The 23,377-nt window shown below is 46.5% G+C and overlaps 1 protein-coding gene across 3 annotated transcripts in view; it reads left to right on the top strand.

Moving 5' to 3' along the window:
- Nucleotides 1–23,377, top strand: part of Slc44a3 (solute carrier family 44 member 3) — a 69,783-nt gene that overhangs the window by 43,581 nt on the left and 2,825 nt on the right. For all 3 annotated transcript variants that reach the window (XM_075981494.1, XM_075981493.1, XM_075981495.1), the window contains one exon: nt 20,025–20,162. In XM_075981494.1, the coding sequence (XP_075837609.1) occupies nt 20,025–20,162 (138 nt within the window). The remainder of the gene's footprint in view (nt 1–20,024; nt 20,163–23,377) is intronic.

Consider the following 23,377-nt stretch of genomic DNA (forward strand, 5'->3'; position numbering starts at 1 on the left):
GTGAGACATGTATACAACAGGAATAAACTCAGAAAATGCAGACACTCAACAAAGGACAACGTTGGTAATTGAAGTATCTATGGATATCACCAGCTAATAAAACAGTAACAATGCTGGCTGTAGGCTATTGGCACCAACTGCCAATCAATCCTCTTGTGGTGGAGTAGTATCTTCAACTTACAGGCCAGGAAACCGAGGCTTGGAGAAGGTTGCTAGTCAATGTCAGAACGAGGAGTCAGGCTAAGCCCATTTGCCCTCCATGATTAAGTCTTAGCCTTTTGCAGCTTTTCTAGCCCCAGACTCAGCACCCCCCACTCCCCAGGACTGTTCCCAGCAGATTTCTCATCCAGACAGGCTAGCTTATTGGCAGGGGAAGGTTTGCTAATGACAGACTTGGAGAGGACCAGAAGCCGCGACCACAAATCCTGTGGTTTCAGGACAGAGAAGCCTTAGCTGGGTGGTCGGACATCTCTCCTCTCCCTAGGCGAATCAGTAGTCCAGGCTTCTGGCCCTGGAGGCTGGTTTGTATGAGCCTGGCTGGAGAGGAAGCCTGGACTCTCCCTGCCCCCTACCAACACCTTTGAGGGGCCCAACTGAAACCTTCCCAAGGGACCATGCTGCTAACCACTCAACCAGAAAGCCTGCGTTCTGTGTTGCTTACTGTCCTCACCCAGTTCCTCATGAAAATGCTTTCTTACCTACATGCAGGGCATCTGTCTGTCCCCACTCTACTGGTGACTTTACAGCAGAGCCCTTTTCAGTACAAAATTCACCGCTGAACCTCCAACACTCTCACAGATGCATCTGCATTGATCTGAAACATGCTAGATTTTTTTTCCTTTTTCCAATCTTAGAGGAAAATTACAAAATCCTATAGGTTTTTATTCTTGCACACAAACAAGATTTGCTGACTGGGTTTTTTATCCATAAGTAAAGTAGAACCTGTAGCTATTGAAATGTGTGTTTTATGAACTCCAATAAGTACATTACTCTGTATTGTTAGACTCATATTCTCTTGTCTGTTATGACATCTAACTATCCGGGCAATGCCTGGGAACTATCTGAGTTTGGGACCTGTCTTAGCTTAGGTTTTTATTGGTGTGACAAGACACCATGACCACAGCAACTCTTATAAAGAAAACATTTAATGGGAGTGGCTCACTTACAGTTTCAGAGGTTCAGTCCATTACCATCATGGTGGGGAGCATGGCAGTGTCCAGGCCGATGTAGTGCTGGAGCTGAGAATGCTGCATCTTACGGGCAACAGGAAGTCAACTGTCAGACTGGCTGGTCTCCTGAGCATAGGAAACCTCCAAGCCCGCCTCCTTAGTGACATTCCCCAACAAGGCCATAGCCACTCCAACAAAGTCACACCTCCTAATAGTGTCACTCCCTTTGGAACTATGGGGGGCAATTACATTAAAACTACTACCAGATCCTAGGTTGGCGAGTTGGGATGGTACGAATTAACCAGTATTGTTCAGGCACACTTTGTCGAGTGTTTGGGTCTAACCTATGTTTTAATTTTACTTGTTGTCATTTTGAGCATTGGCTTCCTCTTCTATTTTTTTCCTTCCAGCAGAAGTGGAAATAGCTATTGAGTGAGCCACAGGGTGATACCAATACCATTTGAAAACCACCAGTCTTCTGGGAGAACCTCCCAGAAAATGTCAGCTCCTAGTTGACTGTCACAGCTGTTTGCCTCTGTCTACTCCTTCTGTGTGGAACTCGAGCTGGTCTCTCCATCTCAGGACCTTTACAGGTGGAAAGAGCTGGGTTGAATAACTCCCACAGCCTGAAACCGGGCAGTGGTGGCGCACACCTTTAACCCCAGCACTTGGGAGACAGAGGCAGGTGGATCTCTGTGAGTTCTATGCCAGCCTGGTCTACAGAGTGAGTTCCAGGACAACCAAGGCTACATAGAGAAACCCTGTCTCGAAAAACAATAAATAATATTAATTATTAAATTAAATTAAAAATAAATAAATAAAAATAATAATAATACTCCCATTTTCATATAGAGCCTTCTGCCCTTGGAGAACTATCTAGCTCAGAGTAGAGGCATGCAGATGCCTGCCCACTCTGTATGTGCCTGTGAATTGGGATTAGAATCTTATAGTCAGAGTTTTCCTGTCATGACTGCTTGCTCTCAAATAACCAGCAGAGACTTAATTATAAATACTCGGCCAATAGCTCAGACTTAATACTAGCTAACTCTTACACGTAAATTAACCCATATTTATTTCTTGTCTATATTTACCAAGAAAAGCTTGGTACCTTTTCTCAGTATGCGTGCTCATCTTGCTGCATCTGCTGGTGACTTTCTGACTCCGCCCTTCCTCATCCCATCATTTTCAATTTGACTTCCCCACCTAACTTTATCCTATTCAGCTATTGGCCGGTCAGTTTGTTTATTAAACCAGTCATAGCAACATATATTCACATAGTGTACAGAGGATTATTCTACAGCAGAATTTAATTTTTTCCTGTATTCCAGATTGACATGATCTTCACCATCTGCCCCACAACAATGCTTCTTTTTTCTTCTCTCTTTCTCTCTCTCTCTCTCTCTCTCTCTCTCTCTCTCTCTCTCTCTCTCTTCCTTTTCCTTTTTTCTTTTCTATTTTTATTTTTGGCTTTTCAAGACAGGGTTTATCTGTGTAACAGCCCAGGTTGTCCTAGAACTCTCTTCATAGAACAGACTGGCCTTGAATGTGCAGAGATCCACCTACCTCTGACTCCTGAATATTGGGATTAAAGGCGTGCACCACCACATTGGTCCCAAATGCTTCTTAATCTATGACAAGGCCTGACCCTGGAATAACAAAGATCATTGTGTTGGCCATTTGGAATCTTGGGGAATGGCTCTCAAGCATACTCGAGAACAAAGCAGAGCCATCTCTCTGGGTCCACCTAGAGAGATTCTGTCAGGAGTGCTGCTGGGCTGGAGGAAACAGCTTGTATGACGGACAGTGGGACTCAGGACAGACACTGGTCATCATGGGAAACCCTAGAAGTGGGCGAGTATTATGGTGCCCAGCATGGTTCCTACCCCCATTCCCTGTAGGTGATGACACGGGAAGACCCGTGTGTGTCCCTGAAGAGGGCGCAGGGTATACTACCTTGAAGCAGACTGTCGTGCATGCAGCCTCCTTTACTTTAGCATCTTTCTGGGTGCAGGCTATGCCAGTACAAAGATGTTTGCCTCCTGGCATTTGCATGGAAGTACCAGCAGGCAGCTCTGTCTCTCTGAGCAACAAACACATTCATCAGAAAGATTCAGACGGTCTCACTCATTTGAGTGCAGAGAGGAGCTTTTCTGCTTCCTGGAAAACAGGTTCATCTCCCCCTCCCTCCTCCTAACCACCACCCTCACCCGCCTGGCTACCAGTGATTTTTATTAGTGAACATAAAGTCAGTCTGTCTTCCAAGGTTCTGTAGTCAACTTGACTTTGTAAGATCTCAAAGCCTCCTGTCCCCAGGTCCTTGCCGTTAGCTCTGCCTCCAGTCTGTCTCTCCATCCACGGACAGTAGCAGTACTCGATGACTTTTCCATGTCCGGTTTTGGCTCATCAGAAGCCATGAGTGACAGATCATGACACTTCTTTCCCTCCCCCAGAGCAGCATGTTCATCTCAGGGGGAGGAGGCAATGAACTATGGGAAATTCCTCTAGCAAGATTCTGAGAAGGATGGAAAGAGGCCTAAGAGAAAGTTCTTTTAGTCCCCAATGTGGCCCTAATAGTAACTCTGGTCCTAGAGCATCAAGGCTTTCTCTTTCTATGGCAAAGATGTCTCAACCTCCTCCTTCTCCTGCTTGCTGGCTCGGAGCTATCCCTGGACAGCCAGCTGTTGCGGGAGCTCTAGAGAGGTGCCTCCTGCTTGTGTGTTTTAGAGGGAAGTGCACATGTGTGACCATATTGACCATTTGTATGCAGGCTTGTATATGGACAGTGATAATCCCCCTCCAGTCCCCCACCCCCACTCCCAGCTGTCTCAGAGCAAATGCTATTACCCCTGTTTTAGATAGAGAGGAATTAAGCCTCCTCTTTGTCAGTGGCCCCAGGCTGTCTGGAAGAAAACTAACTGAATCCCTGTGCTTCCTGGTGTGCAGCTCAGGAGCTGCTGCTGGGTAAGAAGAGCTTTGTGTGCCTGCCCCAGGCCCAGCTCACACCTGCTCTGAGCAGGCTGCAAGTGTCAGAGCTTAAGAGGGCCAGGCCCTGGGGCGCTCTTCTCTAAGTGGACCTTGGTACACCCTCAGGGAGCAGCTGCTATCTTCCACAAGACTCTGAAGTCTTTCCCGATTTGAGATTCTATTTTAAGGGTAAAATAATTGGGGGTTATTAAATGAAGGATTGCATCACTAACAGGAAGGGAGGGGAGTGATATCCGGTACTAGGGCAAGCAGGCACCTCTGCTGGGAGGTGAGTGTATGTGGCACAAATGGCTTTGACTTCCTCCCCAGTGTGCTATCTCCAGAAAGGAGGATGCCTGCTGTGTGTTGGGTGCTTACAGGTGCTGTGCTGGACTCTCTTGCTTCACCTGCATTAACTAGAGTTGGCCTCACCCTCAGCCCTTGAGAGGTGCACCATTATTATTTGCTTTCAAACAGACGATAACACTTAGACTCTAAGACGTTAAGACAGAAGGGAAGTGAGAGTTGCCTCTTGGGGTTCAAAAGACACAATAGGCCTCTCTTCTTCCTTATCAAGGTTCAAAACAGTTGAAAGACACAAGAGTCAAGCCTGAAAATATCACCTTGAGCACCAAATCAGCTGGCTGGAAAATGCATCTCATGAACAGCTTGTCAATAGTTCACCCTAAGTCAAAGGGACCTAGCCACCCTCCTGCAGACCTTACCCAGGGTGGGAACTGGGGTTGAGAGTGCAGTTCTGTGACAGCAGGAATCCCTCCCCAAGAGTCAGGAGGGGGTTGAGCAAGCATGTGCTCTGCTTCCCATTCCACACACACTAGTCCTGAAGTCTGCCTCTTCCCCACAGAGAAATGAGCTCTGTTCTCCCAAAAGACATTCTTGGTCATTAAACAACAAAACCAGGAGAGTCTGGGTAACCTTGACTCCATACTTGGGTTATCACCTGGCCTGGAGCACTTCTTTCTCAGGTGTGGTCCTCAGAACCACAGCCCTTCAGACATCAGGAGAAACCTTCCCTTTATTACAGCAAAACCAGAGAACTTGCTAACTCATCCAAAGCTCCATGGTGAGCAGAGTTTTTTCAGCCCTCATCTCCATCCTTGTGTCTTCTCCTGCCTTCCACTAAGAGGCTGAGGACAGGCAAGTGTATTCTCTTATACACTGTAGTCAAAGAAGAACTATATGCAGCTTGCACCCTTCACAGGGGCAACATGGAAGATAGACCTCTGCTCTGAGGGCAGAAGGTGAAGGGATGCTTGGGTCCTTGGAGGACCTGAATTTCCTGGTAATAATGGGACCATACTCTTAGCTTCCTCCTCCAAGCCTCTCCTATCTCCCTTCTTCCCTTCTTCTGAAAACCAGTTGCCCTGTCCACCAGTGTTCTCTCTTCCTCATTCCTTACCTCTCTCAGGACTTGTGCCATATTTCCATTTTCCCAGGACTGGGCTAGAATAAGAAGAATTCGGTTGGAGATAGAGCTGGACCTGAGAACTGTGGGACCTGGAATGGTTCCCTTCACCCCATTAGCCTCTGTTTCCTCAAATATAATGCAGAAGTCTCAATGGCTACCTCATGGACACAAGGGAGGACTAAGGAAGCTAACACACCAATATTTAAGTGTGCCTTCTGCCTTTCCTTACGTGGTCTCTAAATGTTATTTGCTATAATGGAGGGACAGTATCTTCTGATATCTAGTGGGCTAGGGCTCTGAGAACCTAGTCTGTGGAAGGAAGGCCCACAGAGGACTAGTGAAAAATCTAAGTTTGAATCCTGGAGTTGGGAGTCACCCGAATTCTCCCGGTTTTGTTGTTCAATAGGGGAGGAGACAGATTTAGTAACTTTCACTTCTCAATTCACCAAATACTGGAAGTCTGTGTGCTGGAAAAAGTTGATGGTTAAAGTGTCTGTTTCCCAAGGTTTTGACAGATAACTAAAGCTCTTTTGCAAAGCTCTTAGTTCCCTGGCTGGCATGTAGAGATAAAACCGAAGACATTAACATTCCCTCAGCACCCCATCGCTGGGCGTGGGAGTGCCTGGTTGTATCCTGTAGCGCTCTGAAGACTGCAGAGTTCACAGGGTTATTCATCGAATCTTCTCTGTTGGGGGGAATCAGTATCCGTTCTCCTACAATGGTCTTCTCTTCCTCGACCCCAGCCGCCACAACTGTATTCATCACTCAGTGAGGAAGCAGAGCTGTTCAGAGCACCACTTTCGCTTCTCACATTCCGAAGCAGCCTGGTGTTCCCCCCAACTCCAGGGTCCAACGCTTACATCTAAACCCTAGATCAGGAAACAGATCTGTGACTGTGGCTGGAGATGGAGAAATCAGGCCACCCAGCCCACCAGTGCTAGGCGGCAGGCTCGTCTGGCCCTGTCCCTTCTGCATCAAGCCTTTGTCACTGCATCAGCTTCTTGTCACTCTCATTTTCTGATTTCCAAGACAGGGTCTCACTAAGTAGCTCTGGCTCTCCTGGAACTTGCTACGTAGACCAGAGTGGCCTTAAACTCATAGCAATCCACCTGCCTCTGCCTCCTAAGTGCTGGAATTAACTATGCCTGGCTATCTATCATTCCCATTTTTTTCATCAGGAACATTGGTGACATTGTCTAGCAAGGGTAACTAAGACTGTTTCCAGAAACAGAGGTCTAAAAAGTCACCCTACCCAAGGGGCATCATTTCTTAATTATGAGACACCTCGTATGATTCTGAGCGTCACTTAAAGCACAAGGCCACCAATTTATGCTCTTACCTTCCTGTCAATGTTTTGACAGTCTGAGATATGCCAGAAATAGCAGACGGGACCACTTGGGTTTTTAGCTTTGATCTATGGAAACTACCATTGAAATCAGCAGAAACCACTTTCCTCATAATAAGGACATTCTGTGACAGTGTTTGACTGTGGAGGATCTAGCAGCCCAAGAAGCAGCAGATCCTGTGCTTCTTCCCCTCAGCAGCTTTGTGTCTGAGGCAGGTACCCTGATTGTCCGCATCTGAAGATAGACCATCCGCTGTGTTCAAAGGTGGGGAGGAAGGAGGATGCTCAGCATGCAAGAAGGATGTCTGACAGGTCAACACTACCCCCAGCGCTGAAGAAATGTAAAGACTATAGATTGTTGCTGATGCTTCCCAAACTGGTTTAGCATGAGAAATGGAATTAAACAGTTAAGCAGCTCCGACCACAAATCTAATCTTCCTTAGGGTAGGGTGCAGGCTTCTTCGTGCTATCTCTCTTTGGGTCTTCTGGAAAAAAGCCACTGTCAGGGGCTCCTTGAGACTCCTCTCCTCCCTTCCCTGCCTGCTAAGCAAGGCAGGAGTTATGGGTGCGTTTCTCAGCTGGCCTTCCCTGGTTGTCTCTGTCCTAGACATTGAGCAGGAAGTGCTTGGTCGGAGGCTAGAGAATGCTCTCATAAGAAAAACAAATGAGAGGAGGTGTGAGTCAGGGTGATTAGGAATAAAATAGTCTCAATTTGGCAGTCACTAATCCACACTGGAATCCCACAAGGCTCTCACCACCTGAGCTTCATATTTGAACGGTTGCCACATGGTTGTGAATCAAAGATCAAAACTCAGATGTGTGAGAAACACTGTATCATGTCTCATAACCCAAGTTCTTACACTGAGCTCCCATTCCACTGGATGGACAGACAAGTGAATTGCTATTCTTAGGCTCTTATGCAAGGTTTCAGGTGTCCGCAGGCATCAGTTGGCACAGGATGCTCTTGGGGAAACCATCTTCTTGTCTTCACGGCTCTTTGGGCCCTCTCTAGGAAATGGGATTCTTTTAGAAAGTCAAGACATATGGTCTTAGGTACCCAGATATGTGAGCAGGAGGTTACCATCTGTCCTGGTCATCTAGAAGAACACAGCTCTACAACTTCCTCTTTCCTAGACAAATGAAGTCCCTAGAGGTAGTCATGGAACATTTGCTCGCTCTGCTAAGACAAAAACAACTTAAACCTCTGGTTAGAACCCACCAACCTCTGGTCCTTTGCCCTTCCACCCAGTAAGATTCCCTTCTGCAGGTGGAGAAAGACCAGAGCACACACCTGCAAGCCATTCAGATCAGATTGGGGAGCTCTGCCTTTGCTTTTCCCCCTTGCAGGGAAGGGCTCAAAAGGTTAAAAGCTGGGGCAAGGGGTGGGGAAGCGGTAAAAGTGGTAGATGGGTTTATTATCTTTTTGGTCTCACTCTGCACTTAGCACGTTGGGAGGAGAAGTAGAGCCTGAGTCCTGCAGGGAGAAAGGAAGAACTCACAGGAAAGAGGGCAGGAAGCACGCATGCGCCTGGCAGAGACCGTGGGCAGCCCTTCTGCTCAGAGGCTCATCTCTCTAGACACTAGGAAACAAGTTCTCTGCGAAGTAGGCGAGGGAACCGTGTCGATAATTGAATTCCATTAGCTTCCTTAAGTAGGCGTGGCTAGGACGGGTCTAAAAGCGTCGGCAGTTGGATCCAGTCTCTGACAGCAGTTGCGGTTTCATCTTCCCACTCCACAGGATGCTTCCGTTGGCATGGGGTGGGGTAAAGAGAGCATTAGTGAGACTGCATTATCTGAGGAATGAGACAGCTGCGCTAACCGGCTTCATCAGGATGCATCCCGGTGTGAGTGGGGAAGTTGTCTGGAGGTGTTTGCCACGCCGCGCCAGTCACCATGAAAGGGACAACAAAGAAAAGCAGGGGAAGCCCAGGGAACAAGAGACAGCTGCTCTTATTAAGTGCCCAACTCTAGTCTGCATCTGGGAGCTTGACCAAAGCAGACCTTCCACACATGCCTACGACCTAACGGACGACCATGAGGCCCATGTGGTCTTCACACCAGCCCTGGGTCCGTGCTGAATTCATATAGTTCTTTCATTTGTAAAGAATAGCTGGGAATCTGAAACAGGGGAGGGGAGTACTAGTTCAAAGAGCTGCTCTTACCCGGGACTTCATGTCAGGAGACCGGCTTTCTGAGCAGAATACCAGTGGAGAGGGGGTGCTGAATGGAAAGACCAGTAGCCAGGCTTTGGAGGCTCAGAAAGACATTTGTCATACAAAGAGGCATCATAATTAGGACGCTACCAGGACTGGCATAAACAAACATGTTCGATAGATGTGTAGACTTTGGCAACAGTACAGAGGCTAAAAATAGTGTCTCATATATGGCTAGAGACACCAATTATATCACAGGGAGAGGACGGTCTTTCCAACAAACGTTCTTGAGAAAACTGGCGATCTAGAAGCAGAAGACTCTCACTGTGTGGCATTCAAAAACCAACTCAGAATGAACTTTAACCCAAAAGACCTAAAACTACACAATCCCTGGGCTAGAGAGATGGCTCAGTGTTTAAGCACTGGCTGCTCGTCCCGGGCATCTGAATTTGTTCCCAGCACCGACATCACAGCTCATAACCTCCAGTAATTCCAGGTCTAGATCCTTTCTGACCTCTTGGGACAGTGCACACACGTAGAGTACTTACATGTAGGCCAAACACCCGACCGCATTAAAGGAGATTAGAATAAAAAAAAAAAAAACTTTAGTATTTTTTTTCTTCCTGGAAGAAAACACAGGAAGCGAGTGGAAGGTATTGGATTTGGCACCAGTCGTTCATATGTGACACAAAAACACAGGGCAATAATAAAATAGACAGAAAAGTCTACCTTAAACCCAGGGACTGACTGCACGCCCTAGGCAACAATTTGCAGAGTGACCCACAGAGCAAAAGGCCCATCTTTGGAAAGGGACAAAATGACGACAAGTCACATGTGATAAAGAGTTAATATCAGCAATGGATAAAGAACTTCAGCTCAACTACAACAGACCAAAGAACTTATTTTTTTAATGAGCAAAAGATTTGAAAAGGCGTATGTCCAAATAATCTATACAAATGGCCAATAAATGCATGAGAATATATTCAACATCACGAATCATTAGGGAAATGTAAATCAAGGTCATGAGATGTCACCTCATGCCCTTCGGGTAGGTGACTTTCAATATATCAGACAATTATGAGTGTTACAAAGGATGTGAAGTTGGAGCCCGTGTATACTATTGGTGGGAATATAAAATCATGGAAAACAACATGAAGTTTCCTCCAAAACATTAATAACAGAATTATCATACTGTCCAGCACTCCACCTTCTGGGGTCCATGCAAAGGAATTCAAAGCAGAATCTCAAAGAGTTGTATGTACAGCCAAGCACATCCCAGCATGACTTATAATAGCCAATGGTGAAAGAAACCAATGTATGTGTACATGGATGAACAGATAGAGGGAATGATTACATACCTACAGAGGAATATTATAGAGCCCTTGAAAGAAAAGAAACACCCACACGCTGCAGCAGGATGAATTTTAAGAAGATTGTACTAAGTTAACTTGTAGCAAGTCTTTGGCTGTACCGCCAATTCCCAAATAACAACACTGAGACTTATTATTAATTATGAAAGTTCGGCCTTAGCTTAGCCTTGTTTCTAACTAGGTCTTATAACTTACAGTAGCCCATGCCTATTAATCTATGAGCTGCCACATAGCTCAAGGCTTTTATCTCTCCTTCTGCATGCCCTGCTTTCTCTCCATGTCCTCTGACATTTCTCCCATGCCTTCATTCATCTCCTCTTCCTCTCCTCTCTCTCTCTCCCTTAAGTCCACCAAACTTCTCCCTCCTTTGCTATTGGCCATTCAGCTCTTTATTAAGCCAATCAAAAGGCGCCTTGGCAAGAACACATCTTTACAGTGTACAAAAAGATTATTTCCCAACATTAAATAATCCTATTTAAAAGAACAAATGTCCTATCTTTTCCTTTGTATTCATCAGACCTTCCTCACAGTGACAAAACACCAGAGAGAAACAACTTAAAGAGGAAGGTTTTGTGTTTGGCTCATGGTCTTCAGTCCATGCTAACTTGACTCTGTTCCTTCTGGGTTCAAGCACAGTGAGGCAGACTTTCACGGGGAGAGTATATGAACATGGCTGGCTTTATGATGGGCAGAAGGCAGGAAAAAAACAAAGTGCCTAGAGACAAGGAAAGCACTTCAAAGACACACCCCACTTCCTAGTAGAACATTTAGCCATGGACCCATCCATGGGTAATCCATGATGAGGTTATGTTCTCATACAAGCCTTCAATGCATGAGTCTTTGTGGTGGGCGGGAGTGGAGAGGGCAACTGATACCCTAATCATAACACCACTATATGAAATGCCTAAAGAAGTTAAAATTTGCAGAAACAGAAAAGTGGTTACCCAGGACTGGGAGAATCCATGTTTTGTGGATATTGAGTGTCTGTGCTATAAAATAAGACAGTTCTAGAGATCTGTGTACAACCATTTCTATGTACCACTATTCTGATATTCCCACACTGTTCGGGATGATAAACTTAACATCATATGTTTTTATTACAATAAAAAGAAGGGGAAAGATAGGCTATTATATATATTTCAGACAATCCATTTTTCTTCTCAGAGTGTTTCATACAAGGTTTACCAAGCCACAGTCCAGAGCCGAACCAGGGCTGCTGTTGGCCCTTGTCCCTCAGCCTAGCAGGCCAGCTGTTGCCTTGCCAGCCCCCTGTCAATCAGCAATGTGTAGACACCTGACTTAAAGCTATCTCCCCTTAAACATGTGGTGTCCGGGAACACACCCCGTTCCTACTGCTACCCTCATCTCACTGGCACCATTTCCCCAGTGCTCAGCTCCAAACTGGAGATGCTTGGTGCTAACCGAAGCGCACACCAACTAACACCTGTGGGCACCATGGTGTTTGTGGAGGTTCCATAGTGGAACAGGCCCCAGGGTAAACATCGCTTTTTTTCATATTTATATTTTTGAAGTTTCATATGTGAGTATTGTATTTGCATCAGAGCTAAACATTTTGTGCATGCTATCAAGATTTAACCTCTTAAGGACTCTGAGTGTCAGGTAGCTGTCTGTCACCCTGTGCAGATGAGGGAACTGAAGCCCAGAGGCTAAGGAGCTTCACCAGGATGACAGTGGTTCTATGAAGGTCATCTCCAAGACAGCCACAAGCCACGGCATCACCGGCTTGGCGGCACTGGCTGAGTTCCTATTCAGGGATGAGGGTGAGGAAGGGAGCTGAAGCTTCCAGGCACCAGGGGCAAGCATCTAGTCTTCGTTTCTGGCAAAGTCTGAAGTCAGTAGCCGTGCCAGCCCTTCCCGCCTCACACACCCACAGTTTAACTAGTCTTCACAAAAGGCCAGGCCTCCCTTCTGACTTGCTCATTTTCTCTGCTGACTATTTACAGGTCAAAAGAGATGGGGGGCTGCCATCATTCTATACGGGGGAGGTCGCGGGGTGAATGTAACAGTCTACATGGCATTGATTCCTGGACCTGCATAGTCGTTCAGAGCCACACAGCTCCACTGCAGGCACAGAGCGTTCCTACATCAGTCAAGGGGCAAGTTCAACGAGATGCTCTTGTCTGCTTGGGCTTTTCCTGGGTCTGAGGGAAGATGAGTGCTCTCTCATGGTGTATGTGCTGTCTGCTCCTGGATTACACTCCATGTTGGTCCCCTCTCCCTGGCCACAGCCTATTGACAAGGCTTTATCCTCAGTAGAAGGTGAAGGGTTTTTCTGGGGGACATCTAAAGGTGCCTTTACATTTATTTTAGCATATTTATTTATTTACATGTTTACTTATTTTTCTTTACTGGGGAGGTGCACAAGTTTAGAGGTCAGAGGACTCACCTGTGAAAGCCGGTTCTCTCCTTCCATATGTGGGTCCCAGGAATCAAACTCAGGTTGTCAAGCCTGGTGGGAAGTACTTTTGCCCAATGAGCCATTCCACCAGCCCTGGGCGTCGTAAGGCTAACATTCTTGTAAAGAAACAAACATACCAATCAGTCAAATTCAGGTTTAGTATGAAGGAATAGTATTTGGAAGACAACCTTTGCCAAAAACATCTTCATTTATGTATTCAATAAATGCCCCTGCATACAGGATAGGGCTCCAAAAAGGCATCTCAACAGAGGAACTATGGGATTCTGAAGGACTCCAAGAGTGGGGGCTGGGGGTACAGAACAGGTGTTTGAGGTGGCAGGCCTGGTGCCGTGCTGGTTCAGGTCAGAAGTGGAGGTCTTATCAGAGAGGTCCTAAGTGACCTTCACAAAGTCAGGGTAATAGTGAAAATCATGAAATCAAGAGGCCAAAGAGAAAAGGAACCCACAGTCAGAATTCCCTGAAATTAAAACACAATGCTAAGGAAAAGAAGTCTTTTAACCCTCATGACAGTTTTCATGGGGCTGGACAGATGGCTAAGTACTTAAGAGCACTGGCTGCTCTCCCAGAGGACCCAGGTTCGAACACCAGCGCCCACATGCCGACTCACAACCGTCTCTGATTCCAAGTCCAGGGGATCTGATGACCTCTTCTGAACTCCTAAAATTAATTAATCTACAAATATTTTTAAAGCAACATTTTCTTGCTGGTTTAATCCATGTGTGTTGAAGGGGTGTGCACACATGTGTGCACAGCAGGTGAGGCCAGAAGCATGTGTCCCATGTCATCCCCTCAGTCAGTGTCTACCCTTGTGTAAGACAGGGTCTCTCACTGACTTAGAACTCACCAGGTAGGCCAGGCTGGCTGGTCAGAGAACCCAGGGGATCTTCCTGGCTCTGCCCTCCCAGTGCTGTGATCACAAGCAAGCGTCAATGAACCTTTTGTTTGTTGGTTTGTTTTGTTTTATGTGACGAGGTCTCACTATACACCCCTGGCTGGCCCTGAACTCACCATGTACACCAGGCATGCTTTGGACGCACAGAGATCTGCCTACCTCTGCCTCTAGAGCGCTAGGATTAAAGGCGTGAGCTGCTAGGTAGGTCTGGCCCATTGTGTCTAACATGGGTTCTATGGATCTGGCTTAGGTCTTTCTTCATGCCTCCAGGACAAGCACTTGACCAGCTCAGCTGTCTTTCTAGGCCCGGGTTTCCATGACTGTTTTTCAAAAGGGTTTTAGGACTGGTGAGATGGTTTAGTGGGTGAGACTGCATGCTACAGAAGCCTGGTAACCTGAGTTCCGTTTCAGGATCTCCCAGCAGAGAACTTACGTGTTGTCCTTGGACCCCATAGTGTGCTGTGAAACTTGTACACACACACACACACACACACACACACACACACACACACACACACGCACGCGCGCGCACACACACACAAGTAATAATAAGAACAAATAAAATAAAATTTAAATAAGTTAAAATGAATGGAAAAGGATTTTTAGAAAGCTGATTCTTGCCAGGCAGTAGTGGCACACGCCTTTAATCCTAGTACTTGGGAGGCAGAGGTAGGTGAATCTCTGTGAGTTCAAGGCCAGCCTGTTCTACAAGGGCTAGTTCCAGGATAGGCTCCAAAGCCACAGAGAAACCCTGTCTCAAAAAACTGAGAAAAAAAAGCTAATTCTTGTATGTGGAAGTATGATTTATGACAAATTCAAATATTCCTTGCATGTAGTCTGAATGTCACTTTCTTTACTCGACAACATGTGTACTTTCATTGAAAACCTTGTAGACAGAATGCAGGTCCAGTGCCCTTGGGCTGGTCTGTCTGTCTGTCTTTTCAACTGTGCGCAATTACCAAGGACTGTTGGGAGGAGAAGGAAGGGTCCTTCCAGGGGCTACTTGAGACCGAGCCGTGGTTTCCTTTCTTCTTGCCTCTGTATTGCTTTATTTTTTTAATGATGAGCTTGGACAGAATAAGACCATCCTAAAACTTATGCCTAAATGAAACACAGTTCAGAAGAGCAAAGGAGACTGTGTTGCTCTGCTTCTGGCTTTCCCGGTCACCATTCCCCACCCCACCCCTAAGCGCCTCCCTCCTGGCAGGACCCCTGAAGGGGACAGGGTTGGCAGGCTTCCCCACTGCAGTCTCTTTGGTAATGGTTTGCAGCCTGGTAACAGTGAAGGGGCCAGTGAATGCCAGGCCCTGGAAGGCCGGAGTGTGTTTGCCGGCTGCCTTGACTTCCTCCCCACTTGTTTGTGATAAAATCAGAGCTGAAACTGGCTTGGGCTTGTGCCTGCAGGTTTTCCTAGGGGCCTCAGAAGGCCTTCTGAAGGTCTGTGGACTCAGCTACCCCGTGTTTCCCTGAGGTCTGAGGGAAGTGGTGGTGTTTTAGCCGCTCAGGTTTGCTTTTAGGCATTCTTGCTTTATGTCAAGTGAGTAAAATCAGAACTCTAGTTAGAAAAGCCATTCCAGAAATCAAGTCAGCTATTCATGGCAGGGCCGCGGGGCAAACCCCTTCCCTTCTCTATGGAGGAAAATTCTATTTACTTTTTGAAGAGTCAACAGCAACTCAAGTTCAGAGCTCCACCACATTAAAAGAAGGAGCCGTTTCAGTCTGGGGGGAGGACAGATGGGTGCTCTCGGGGGACTGAGGGCCAGGCTGAGAAAGCTTCGGTTTTGATTTTAGGAGGGGGAGGGGACCCTTTCTGTGTGTTAATATTCTTGGAGAACTTTCAAAATAAAGAGGCGATCTAGCCTTTGTGTTACCTAAAAGCACAATGATTAGAATTTTCTACTAAATGGGGATAACTGTGCCTACAGTGACCATTTTACTGAGTTATGGCCAAGTCACGTGATCAGAGTTGCTGGTCCACTGTGAAGCACTTAGGAAACATATATGTGCCTGTATGTGTATGTGTGTGCTTGTGTGTGTGGGTGCAAGCATACATATAAACTCATGGAAGCCTGGGAAGGACATCAGGCAGCCTGTTTTAGCTCTCTCCACTGTGCTCCCGCAGGACAGGGTCTCTTACTCAATCTGGGGCTGTCTGGGGGCCAGCAAGCCCCATGAGCTCCCTGTCTTTGCCTCTCTCCCACACTCTAGTGGGTGACCACCTCAGCTTTTCTTTCTTAAAAGATTTATCTATTTTGTTTAAGTGCATGAATGTTTGCCTGCACGTCTGGTGCCTGCAGAGGCCAGAAGAGAGCATCAGATCCCTGAAACTGGAGTTACAGAGGGTTGGGAGCTGCCATGTGTGTGCCAAGAGCCGAACCCAGGTCCTCCGTAAGAGCAGCAAGTACAAGATCTTAACCACAGAGCCATCTTTCCAGCCCCTTCACTCAGCTTTAAGTGTGGGCTCTGGGAACTTGAACTGAGGTCCTCATGCTGGCAGAGCAAGCACTCGTACCCACTGAATCTCTCTCCAAACAAGCATGATAGTCTTTAATACAAAACTTTAAAGCAAGCAGGCATCCTTTTACAGAGCCCAGAATGGGGTTCCTGAGAGGAGGCAGGACCTTGCGGAGATCCCTCTGCAGGCTTTGGGAGGCAACCATTTTTAGAACCCAGCCTCCTTCTACAGAATGACTAACCTGCCATGTCCTAGTGGAAGCTCTCGTGAGAACACCACACGGCTGTTTCTATGGCAACGAACAATGCACACCTCGAAGTAAATGTTTTCCTACAGATGGGCCTGGCGAGCCAGAGGTCCTCTCCACACGGGAGTGATGTAACATCAGTCTCATGTGTGTGACTTGGCATGCCATCTAGCCTTGCTGTGCTTGGGTACTCTCTGCTACCTTGCTGTCTTGGGGCTAGGAGGATTAAATGAGTCAGTATGTTCAGAAAGAGAGCCTAGGATGTGGTACCCTTTGTGTACTGGATGAATATTTGCGACAGTATTTAATTTCACATAAAAGTTGCACACATACTTAGAGAAGAAAACACTTAAAGGCCACAGATAAGAGACGAGAAACTCCCTTCAGGTTTGTGCCCAGCTGTTCGGGGACATAGCACGCAAAGATCTGCTGGGCTCAGGATGTTCAGTAGTCAGAGCGTCTGGGAAGAATTACAGTTCCTAGTCCTGGGCATTTGTGCCCAGGGGAGAGTTTCTTGACTTTGGGCCAGACTCTGGTTTGTCACTGTCACTGAGCCAGTGTGCTTGGTGGATGTGTGGTCACACCACAGTGCCCCTGAGTGCCGTGGCGCCCTGTGTGCTTTATGGCTTGTGTGAGAACGTCTTGCAAAATTGTGATATGATGGCTTCCAGCCATACTGTGTGGCTTATTCCTTCCCGAGCCTTAGTTATTTCCTACGTGACTTAGAAACCTTTGAAGGAACTCTCTCTTGGATCTTCTCACTTCACCTGCTCCCCCTTTTTCTTTTTAAGGTTGCTCATAGAAGGTCAACCCTCTAAGGTCTAAGGTCATAGAAGGTCAACCCTCTAAGGTTTAAGGTCATAGAAGGTCAACCCTCAAATCATTTGACCTGGACTAGAGATGGAGCTCAGTTGGCAGAGTGCTTGCCCACACAGAAAAGGCTGCAATCCCAGCACTCGGGAGCTAGAGAAAGGAAATCACAAGTTCAAAACCATCCTAGTTACAAAGTTTGAGAACAGGCCCGTGCCCAGTTTCACAAAAAGGAATCAAAGCAGCTTGTCCTGTGAATTGCACGTGGTCATCAACTCAAAGCGATTTAACCATTACCCTCTCTTTCCCTTGCCAAAAGGGGGCAGGGAGGGGGTCCTCCCTTACTCATTCATGATCGACATGATGTCCTTACTTCCTATTCCTCATCAAAAGCCATTCTTGCCACACTGTCCACTGTACTGTGGCTGTCTTAGTACATGACCCTGAAGCTGTCAGCTCAGGCGCACGCACACCCTGTGGACAGCCTGGTACACCCCGTCCTCCTGATGCCTGCCAAGGAAGCAGCTTCTGCTCCGCATAGTATGGACCCACTAATCCTGAGGCAGTAGAATGCTCAGTCCGTGCCCCGTGTCTGGGGCGATGCTGCCCCGTTTCCCGTGTCTGGGGCGACGCTGCTTTTCTGCTCTCACCCAGTCATTAATCTAGGTCTTGATGTGGCACTCAGGGTTCACTCTCGTGGTAAAATGCCGGTGCTGTAGTCTCTTCAGGAAGGCATATGTAATTTCCCTGTCAATGTGGTTTTAATGTTCTCTTTCAGTGGGCCATGAGATGCTAAAGATAAGTGGTTTTATGAGCTCCCCTCGAAATTTGTGGAGTTGACCCATGCATGAAAATGTATCGTTTAACCTTTTAATCATCTTAGCTGAGGAATAAAGTCTATTTTTGTTGCTTATGAGTGATGGGTAACACTAAGTTGACTGTGAGAAAGTGGGTCTCTGGGGGAGGGAACAACCCTCCCTTTCTCAAAAACAAAACAAAACTACCCTTTCCCATATGACTCGGGAGATCCATTAGGAATCAGTTAAGAAAGGGAACACACTGGGCTAGCACCTGAGAGGAAGCAAAGATGGAGAGACACGTGGTAGTCACACTGAGCCCTGGGACATGGCCTGAGACATACGACTGGCCACTCCTGGATCTTCGTGATGTGAAACCTGAGGATGAAGACAACACAGGCCCTTCCTATGCCTCCCAGAGGCTCGAGGAGCTGGTCAGTGCTCCCGGTGGTAAATGATGTCATCTTTGGAGACCTCCAGCTACAGGAGAGTGGCAGTCCTCCCACTTGTCGCTGCCAGATCCTGGGCTCTACAGGACTGACCATGCTTTTAAATTGAGTTTTGGCATAATGAAAACTGGTGAATGTAAAAACCAGATAGTTGGAATTTAAAGAAAGCATTATTTGTCTTACTGACTCATCAGAGGGCTTTTGGAAAATGCCCTCAATCTTGGTTCCCAGTCTATGAAAGAAAGAGTCTGGGCTGGGGATAGAGTTCAGCTGGCAGAGCGCTGGCCCAGCATACAAGAAGGCCTGAAGTCAGTTCCCAACACCACACAAACTGAGAGTGATTCCCCAATTTCCTCAGCATTTGAGAAGATGCAAGAGGGTCAGAGGTTCAGCCCATCTTTGATGATATAGTAAATTTGAGGCCCGTGTGTGCTTGTCTCAAGCAAACTAAAACAAATCTGCCATTACACACACACACACACACACACACACACACACACACACACACACACAATGCACATACACACACGCAAACACACATACATACACATACATGCTCACACACACACATGCAAATAAGCATAACACACACGCATATGCACACACACCCGCGTGTATTTTGAAATTATCTAAAATTAGGAAATTAAGACGCTCACCCTGTATTTATAACAGCAAAATATTTTAAATAGCCGGTAGGCCCATCTCATTTCTTGGCCTCTATACACACATACATACACACACACACATCCCCATAGAAGAGAGGGGGTTCCTAAAAATTGAATTTTTAGGTGCCAAGTAACATAAAGTGCTTACATAAATACATAATTTCCAAAATGTGCTTGATTTTTATTGTTTTTCTGCCCCACCTCTTCCTTCTTCCCACCATCCTGCTATTCCCTCTGACCCGAGTTCCATTTCCTCCGGGCTTCTTCAGCAAACCTCTTTCCTGATTGCCACTCCTCCATCCGCAGGGTAAAGTACTGCTGGTTGCACAGATTCCTGGGTCTGTCTTGTTCCTGGAGGCCCACTTGTGTCAGAGTAATTGTGGGACTCCACCATGCCCTGGGGGAAGGCTTTTGCTCTGCTCTGGCTCAGACTCCAGATATTTCAGCCATCTTGAACACATAGGAGGTTATCTTCCAGGCCCTTTCCTGAGTGGCTGGTTGATTTTGAACTATGACTCCTAATTTGTACAGGAAACCCAAGAACCAACGCTATCTCTCAGGCCTAAGGGATCCTGGTCCCTGAAGCCCTCACTAATACCAGAGCAGCTGTATCCTTGGGTTCCGCTCACTGGTCCCTAGGGTCTGCTCTCTTTCTGGTACCCAAACTCCATTTCCTGCCCGCCAACTCTGTTGTCTATTAAAAAACAACTTATGTTTACTCATTGTTTCCACATTTGCGGTAGAGACACTAAACTTACAGCCATAGACTCCGTATTGTCGTTCTGCTGTCTTGAAATGGCAGGAATCGCCATCCTCGTAACTGCCATCTGTCGTTCTAGAACGCATACACCGCAGCTGTCATTAACGGGACGGATTTCTGCACATCAGCGAAAGACGCACACAAAATCCTGTCCAAGAACTCAAGTCATCTCACGTCTGCTAACTGCTTTGGAAACTTTGTCATCTTCCTGGGAAAGGTGAGATGTCTTGATTAAATAACAGAGCCTGACAATCAACAAATTAGATGATGTGGGGGAACAGCTTGTGAGGGGACTCGGGCTTGTGGCTCTGGAGCGGCTGCCATGCCTCGTTACCTCCTTTGTTCCCCAATCCTGTGAGGTTCCCTGTTCCACACTTTCCAGGGTCCACAGTTACTGTCTGAATCTTAGTCTATCTTTTCTTGCCTCTGACCAAGTCCACCATTTTGATCCCTGGTTCTGTTTGTCTAAAATGAAAATGTCAGAAATGGGTATATCTTGTGCATTGGTTTTTTTCAGTCCTAAAGCATAGAAAGTAGCATTGATTTGATTAATTTGTACATTATTTAAGGGCAGGAAGTCTGAAAGCCACGTGTGGTGGTGGTGGTGCACACCTTTAACCCCAGCGTTCGGGAGGCAGAGGCAGGCGGATCTCTGTGAGTTTGAGGCCAGCCTGGTCTACAGAGTGAGGTTCAGGACAGCCAGGGACATACAGTGAGATCTTGTCTAAAGAAAGGAATCCGAGCAATCAAAGTGGAGCCAGTTGGATTCTGATGTCACTTGACTATCCTTTTAAAATGTCTTGTGTGGCCGGACGTGGTGGTGGAATCCTTTAATCCCAGCACTTGGGAGGCAGAGGCAGGTAGATCTCAGTGACTTTGAGGCCAGCCTGGTATACAAAGCAAGTTCCAAGACAGCCAGAGCTACACAGAGAAACCCTATCTTGAACAACAAACAACCAAACAAAATGTCTTGTGCAGTAAAGAGGGCCAGTAAAGCTCCAGTGTGGTGTGGTGTAAAGGACAGAGCCCATAACTTGGAAACTTTAAATCTCAGAGTCTTGTGATATAGGTCCGTAATCCTCCAGCTACTCGGGAAGCTAAGGCAGGAAGCAATCACAGACAAGGCTAGCCTGGGCTATAGAGTGAGCTCAAGGCTATCCTGGGCAATTAGTGAGACCTAATTTTTATCTCCAAGATAAAAAGTTAAAAATGGGCTGGGCATGATGTAGGTCAGGGACAGAACACTGGTGTCAAATGTGTGAGGTGCTTGGAGCACAGTCCAGTGCAGCAATCAGAACAAATGTTAACCTGAGCATCTCCCAGGTTGTGGGGATGGTAACTGAAATGCCAATGAATGCGATATGCCAGCCCTGATACACCAGCCCAATCGGTCATGTCGCAAGTTCTCTCTGCCATGCCACACACTATACTCTTTTCTTGTAATTTTCATCTTCTAGGCGTAATTCTGCATAACTTTGTTTGATCCCACTTCCACTTAAGGACCTATCTGTCTGTCTATCCATCCATCCACTTATCCATCCACTTATCCATCCATCCATCCATCCATCCATCCATCCATCCATCCATCCATCCATCCATCCATCCATGCATCAAATCTACCTGTCTGTCTGTCTATCTATCTATCTATCTATCTATCTATCTATCTATCTATCTATCTATCTATCTATCTATCTATCTATCTATCCATCCACCATATCTGTCTATCCATCCATCCATCCATCCATCCACCATATGTATGTATCTGTGTTTATGTGCATACAGCTGAGAACAGAGGTATCAAGCCCTAGGAACTGGAGTTATAGGCAGCTGTGAGCAACCTAATTGGGGACTGGAATCAGAACCTACAAAAGAAGCAAGCACTCTAAACTGCTGAGCCATCTCTCTGGCTCTCCTACTTCCTCGTAGATGCTGTTGATTCTTGACCATGATCTTTCTCACCGTGTCTTCTGTATTCAACGCTAAACAAACACTCGTCTTTAGACTATTCCTCCCTGTCTCATAGGAATACCAGTTGTGGCAACTCCCACAAGTGACAAGATCTTAGTCACCAGCTGTGACCTGGGTGATGCCAAACACGGGGACCATGCCCCATTTAAGACTCTATTCTTCTGTGCTTCTGGTATAATATTTGGTGCATGACTGTCATAGTTAGCTTCCAGCATGTTAAGACATGCTTGGCTCTCACAGGTGTGTGCTAATCACACATACATTTAAGGCTCACCTGGGCCCCAGAGATGTTTCATGTGACAATAGTAACAGAAGCACAATATAATTATTTCTTTCCAAACAGCCAAATAAGGTATAGCTGCATGCAATTTGGCAATACTGTCTCCTTAGTCGGATTGCAGGTGATACATTTTCTAATTCCAAAAATTTTTTGGGGGTGCAGTTCCATAATTCTTAATGCATTTAGGTTTTTTTACTTTAAATATAAAATATAAATTCATTTTCTTAAGATTTCTTGTAAGAAGCATACCATGCCTAATGAGCATTCAAAAGATATGGGATAATTAGTGACTTGAGGCTTCTGAAGGAAATAGCATTCTGAATTGCATATTTGTCTTTGCAGGCATCTAGGGGTAATGGGGCTTCCTGGTGGACTCTCACTTATTTTAAGAATCTGGGTATACCATGGCCTGTGAGTGTGTTCCTGGAAATCATAATTACATGTCACAAAAGCCTGGGAGAATCCAATTATCCTGCACACTAGCACTGGAAAGTCTATCCAATTTGGTGCCTGGAGGGCGAAGCCAATCACTTAGGAAATTAATAATTCACCTACTCAATTGCTTGTAATAGAAAAATGGGATTAAAGCCAGGAGGTGCATGCCTTTTATCCCAGAACTCAGGAGGCAGAGGCAGGCAGATCTCTGAGTCTGAGGCCAGCCTGGTCTACAGAGGGAGTTCCAGGAGAGCCAGGGCTACACAGAAAAACCCTGTCTCAAAAAACAAACAAAAAATGGAGTTTAAAGAAAAAAGAAGTGGGCATGTAGGCACACACCTTCAATCCCAGGACTGGGGAAGCAGAGGCAGGTGGATCTCTGCATTCGAGGCCAGCCTGGTCTATAGAATGAGTTCAAGGACAGCCATGGCTAACAGAGAAATCCCATCTCAAAGAAAGGAAGGAAGGAAGGAAGGAAGGAAGGAAGGAAGGAAGGAAGGAAGGAAGGAAGGAAAAGACTTTCAAGGGGCCAAGAGTCAGCTGGTTCAGTTTGTGGAGTATAAGCATGAGGACCACCATAAAAGATGGGGTGATGTTATATGTCTAACCCTAGTGCTGGGGGGTGGGGTGGGTAAAGAAGGAAGAATCTCTGGAAGCCGAAAGGATGAGCTCCAGGTTCAATGAGACTCTGACTCAAGAAATAAGATGGAGAGCAATGAAGGAAGGCATCTGACATGGACCTCTGCTTC

The sequence above is a fragment of the Microtus pennsylvanicus genome, chromosome 7 (genome assembly GCF_037038515.1).
Source record: "Microtus pennsylvanicus isolate mMicPen1 chromosome 7, mMicPen1.hap1, whole genome shotgun sequence".
Classification (NCBI taxonomy): Eukaryota; Metazoa; Chordata; class Mammalia; order Rodentia; family Cricetidae; genus Microtus; species Microtus pennsylvanicus.